The 6,000-nt window shown below is 33.5% G+C and overlaps 1 protein-coding gene across 1 annotated transcript in view; it reads left to right on the plus strand.

Moving 5' to 3' along the window:
- The window catches only part of LOC125661593 (receptor-type tyrosine-protein phosphatase epsilon-like), a 95,454-nt gene extending 89,698 nt beyond the window's left edge, over nt 1-5,756 (plus strand). Inside the window, exons 24-26 of the mRNA XM_056146970.1 lie at nt 605-747; nt 3,439-3,574; nt 4,364-5,756. Coding sequence (XP_056002945.1) covers nt 605-747; nt 3,439-3,574; nt 4,364-4,441 — 357 coding nt within the window. The 3' untranslated portion in view covers nt 4,442-5,756. The remainder of the gene's footprint in view (nt 1-604; nt 748-3,438; nt 3,575-4,363) is intronic.
- The last annotated feature ends 244 nt before the right edge of the window (nt 5,757-6,000 follow it).

Genomic DNA, 6,000 nt, shown 5'->3' on the forward strand with positions numbered 1-6,000 from the left:
TCTTGATCCGCCACTGTGGTGTATATATACTTAATAGTATGTAATAGTGATGTTTGGGTACCCATGTAAAGTGTACTTTATTGGGGAATAGAATGCAATAGATTGTACGTAGTTAGGGTATGAATATAAAACAACATTTAGGTATGATTGATTGATTGATTGGTGTTTTCCGCCACACTCAACAATTCCTCAGTTATCTGGTGGCGCCCAGTTTTTATTGGTGGAAGAGAGAACCCAGATACAATGTACCTGGGAAGAGACCACCGACCTTCCGAAAGTAAACTGGGAAACTTTCTCACTTACCGACGCGAGCGGGAATCGAACCCGCGCCGACAGAGGTGATAGGCCGTGTGATTTTGAGCGCGATGCTTTAGCCACTCGGCCACGGAGGCCAGCCATTAAGGAATGAAAGTCCGCTTGATATACATGTGGACATGAAAAAAACATTGATACGAATGTAAATAGCTGATAGATTATGGATCAAACCATCAGTGACTGTCAAATTATAATTCAGTACTGAAAGTAATTGATTATTTGTTTGCTGCAGTTAGATATGCTTCTTTTTTGTATTTCTGGTAGACTTATCGGATTTTATTTGTTTCAGGGGTCACCTCATTCTATAACAGTTGTAGAACCAAAAGGATCAGTGCAATCTTCCGGAACTCCTCGTGACACTTCGTTTCTCCGAAGCTTAGTGTCATTTGCTCAGAATCTCTCTACAGAATACCCAATCACTGTTGTCAGCAAGTAAGAAAATGATCTCTCTCTCTCTCTCTCTCTCTCTCTCTCTCTCTCTCTCTCTCTCTCTAAAGGACTATATAGCTGTAATTTATTAATGGATAGTTCGGTAACTATAACATTTACTTCTTGATTGGGAGGGCATGACTATGAGTACCGCTCTTGTCATGGCCGCGACGATCGTAATACGTAAACATAGGTGGTATTTTTCGAAAAAGTATTTGAAAGATACAATAATACAAAGATATCAATAAAAACGAGAAACAAGAGAAAAAAATGTTAATGAAAAGTAGAGTAGTGCGAGTATCAAATGTGTAGTATGACAGGAAGAGGGTAGTGGGATAAATAAAAATGGAAAATGGAAATCAAATACCATTAGAGTTTGTCGTGATAGCCTGATGACTTGATGTATAAGATATGGCATTGGTTCAGTTGTGTGGTTGATACAGGTTTAAATATTATATGAGAAGTCAATGTATTGAGGATTTCAAAAATGGCGCCTGAAATTATTTTTTTATATTTACAGTCTACTAATATTTCTGTCTGAATTTTCAGTCCTTACAGTAGAGGTATTATATTAATCAAGATTCGAATATTGTTTTCAACTGCAATGCATTCATGAGGAAATAGCTATCATTTCAATTTGTAAAGACATGAAAGACCAAATCATTGGAAATGTAAATACATGTAATTCTAAATAACAATATGAGCTACATACTTTCAAGTGACTTTATATCCCTTCACTGTAGGGGTCTTGAAGGATTAGATCAAAGGAGGAATTTATTAGGCCTATTGTGGTCAACATATTTTTTTCTAATTATTTACATACACATTTTACTATGGATGATCACAAATAAATTAGGTCTTTATGGGAATAGTATATCTATATATCTCCTGGTGGTACTGTAATAATAATCAATAATGAAACTTAATAGTGAATACATAGTTTTAACAGAACACACTGAGCAGGAAGGTAATCTGCTTGTACTTGAATTTAAAGTGTTCAATAAGTATGGTAGCTCATATGCGAAAATGTGTACAGTCCATGCATAGATTATCTAAATTTCTTTCGACCTGTTTCAAATATTTCTCATTTGGAAGGTAAATTTGGTATCATTTCATGCGAGTTTAACTTTGTTCAAGACATAATTCTTGACTATTGTATATGATATCAATGATAAAAAAGTAAGAGATGCTGTTATCAATATCAAAGTTGTTCATGCTTTGACTGATCCTTCGAGCGTGTCAAAATTTTAAACTAACCTCCTAAAAGGCTGATATTAAATTGAGTAATGGTATTACAATACCGCTGATTTTAATTTTGGGTACAGGCCAGATCATTCAATGATTAATTATTCTACATTGATAGGAAATTTTAATGTATAACAACATATGAGAAAGTTCACTATTATAACATTCGCTTAAAGACATGAAAAAACGAGAAGATAAAAATCCTGGTGGATTCACAGCATAATTTCCCCAGTTTTTCTTGCAAGATTTCGATTACTTTTCAATTACATGTAAATTCATCAACCGTTGATTTTACAGAGGGGAGAGTTACACAAAAAGGGGTTTATATCTATTTCATGAGAAGGAAATAAGGCTATATCGGCGTTCATTATCACATTTAAATGTTACCAATAGAATTGCAACAATTCTTGTTTTTATCGCAAATCGCATTAAAATGGCATATGATTTCTTAATCAATCATAACCAAGCCATGATTCCTCAAAGACAGTTCTACATCATGTCAAACAAAATATATTACAATCTTAATTACAACTACAGAGAGATACATATTTATACATGTCCAAAACAAAACTGTGAGTCAAAATGGAAAACTGGTATAGCTCTACAACCAGAATTTATATGAAACTTCAAACGAATTTAAAATAAAGTACAGAGGATTTAAAAGTAATAGTGTTTACTTACAGAATCATCTATCGGGCATTGTGTACTAATGAATGTATTCATGAAAGGCGAAGATAACGAACAGTCATCAATCTCATAAAGCAAACACTCAATTTAGTTAAAACCAACGGTCGTCAGCTGTGTTCAATATGTAGAACAAGAATCACTGAAACATTTATTTGTATTTTTTCTTAAACATAAGAGATAGCAAATTTGAATTTTTAAAAACCTGAACAAAATCGGATTTACTTTAATGTTTGGTCTTACAGAACAAGAACACGGGGCAATAAATCTTTCAAAACTTCAGAAATAATTTTACTATTTTAGTTAGATATGTTTTTAAGTATGTTTTGGAAGGGGAATGTTTGACAGCAATGTCTTCTAAAACTGTTCTTTTTACTCAATCAACATATTATTTCATCTATCTGTTAAAAAAAAAACAGTATTAAAATTCCTGTAAATTCTGGTTTGTTTTCTATCTCTTGCCTCTATAGTCAAGCGGTATTAAGATTAATGTTAATTCTTCTATTTTTTCTCAACATAATCAATAAAGAGGGTTGGGAAACATTTACAATGGATCGTCTTTTTCCGGAAAAATATGAAGACATGTTACAGCTGTTGGTCAATCTGAGGTTGATTCTGATATATTGTAATATTGCGGTAATAGTAATAGTACATCTACAGTATAATATAAATAATACGTTTAGTATATTTTCTATCTCAACTCGACTGACCTGGAGAGCTCTATCGATCACAACAGTTCCATGTATTTCTCTTGAATTGTTACAGAGATGGCGCCATGTTGTGTGGTGTTTTCTGTTCGGTGTATAACGTGATACAACAGCTGAAGATGGATGACAATATTGACGTCTTTACAGCTGTACGACAACTACAGACAAGGAGACCAGAATTTTGTTCTACTCAAGTATGTACTAATCCACCACTACTAAGTATGTACTAATCAAACACAACCAAGTATGTACTAATCGAAAACTACTAAGTATGTACTAATCGAAAACTACTAAGTATGTACTAATCAAACACTACCAAGTATATACTAATCAAACACTACCAAGTATGTACTAATCAAACACTACCAAGTATGTACCAATCGACCGCTACCAAGTATGTACTAACCCACCACTACTAGGTATGTACTAATCGAGCACTGCTAAGATTGTACTAATCGACCGCTACCAAGTATGTACTAATCCACAACTACTAAGTATGTACTAATGTGTAACTACTAGAGTATGTACTAATGGTCAACTAATAAGTATATACTAACCGACTGCTATTAGTGTGCACTGGTGGGCCACTACTAAGTATGTACTAATCGCCCGCTACTAAACATGTACTGATTGGCCACTAGTGAGTATATACTGATCGACTGCTACTAAGTATGTGGTAATCGACCACTACTAAGTATATACTGATGGACTGCTACTAAGTATGTACTAATGGACCACTACTACATGTAAATATGTACTGATGGGCCACTACTAATATAATCCAAAATTATGTTTCACCTTAGCATCTAATGATAGCTCATTGCTATATTGACTCAAGATCCTGTGGCCAGATTAATAGCCATCTTTTGTGGAGATTTCACTAAAATATATGTTATAAATATGTTAGATACTAAGAACTAATATATACGCGATGCTTGCTGACACTCTCAATTACTAGTTCGTGTTTTTATGACAATTTTCAGGACGAGTATCTGTTGGTGTATAGAGCTGTTTGTGACTACATCGAGGCTACATCAGAAAACGTATACTACAATCAATAGAGGAGGACGGGGCGTGCTGCGTTGTCTTTATACTGACTTCGAGAAATATATTGTTTTATCTTGACGTTGAAAAATATATTCTTTTACGTATTCCAGTCGTGTAATGTTATAGTTTTATTATGAATTTGTTGTTATAATTGTGTATTTCATAGTTTGAAACATTCATTAGAGTAGAAAGGAAGAAAGAGAGATGAGAGGAATGTTTATAGGAAAGAGAAGGTAAAATACTGGCCTTATGTGACCCCCATTTTGAGAAATCGGCATGGGCACAATTTTAGAATTGTATTTCGTACACACAATCATGCATATGTCACAATGTGTATCACTTTTTAATATATGAAACATGTATATTCCAAATTCACAGGAAATTAACAAAATTAATAAAAATTCCAAACTTTCTCATTTTCGGCAAACAAATTACAAATTCAAAGCATATACATTAACTGTTAGTCTCTAACCGCTATTATGGTTTACATATTTTTCATAATTTTCGTCATTTTCAATAAATGATATTTTCCGTCACTACACTGCTGTTTACTTAACTGATCCCTACTCAGCAAAACCAGAGCTGTGGTGAGATTGTGCAGCGTGAAGAAGCATAAAAAGAACAATTATGTAAATAATGACATTTATATGTGTTGAATGCTGTTTTGCATTGTAATATTATTAAGTATATTACCCAATTGAATTAAGATATTTTGGTGGAAAACGTAAGTGAGTAAATATACTTATTTATTGGTATTGGTAACTCTTTAGTTGGTTAATGTTATATGAAATTGCCCGGTAATCACTGTAGCTGGTCATTCAGGTCAGATGTTATGTTATGTAATTTTCCCCAATTCGTACGATGCTATGGCTATTCTGTAGCTGTTTATGTAATTCTAAACTTTTTCATGGCCTAATATCAACCCCCTGATCCTAATAGCCAATAGAAACTGATCCTCATTATCACGTGATTTGATGCAGGTTCGAAAGTGACCATTGATTATTTCGTTATTCTCACTTTAGCCACAGTAGTAAGGCAACATAACATTTTCAGCACACCCACCACCACCCCAGCTGTCCTACCTTACTTACATTTACAGTTGTAAAATATTCTTATTTTTTATCGCATTCTTATTTTTTGATGTTCAATCTTTTTGCTATATACTTTATGTAGTTTGTATTTTTGTGTATATATATTGTACATCTGTAATCTTAGGGGATAAGCATATTGAAATACCATGTTGCATTGTGTGATTAGCTGTTTGTCTTATTCCCTATTATGGTTTATATATTTTTCATTATTTTCAATAAATGACATTTTTCATCACTATACCAGTGTTGATTTAATCTATCCTTATTCAGCAAAAACAGAGCTGTGGTGAGATTGTGCAGCATGAAGAAGCATCAATAAACATATGCACTTATTCCGATCAGAGAGAGAGAGAGAGAGAGAGAGAGAGAGAGAGAGCACATATATGCATACACGTATATATCAAACGTGCATATTTTACACACAACTATCAAAGGTAAAAGATGAGGTGATACAGCAATTAGAGTTGGCCCCCTTTTCCATG

This window comes from Ostrea edulis, chromosome 8 (assembly GCF_947568905.1).
Source record: "Ostrea edulis chromosome 8, xbOstEdul1.1, whole genome shotgun sequence".
Classification (NCBI taxonomy): Eukaryota; Metazoa; Mollusca; class Bivalvia; order Ostreida; family Ostreidae; genus Ostrea; species Ostrea edulis.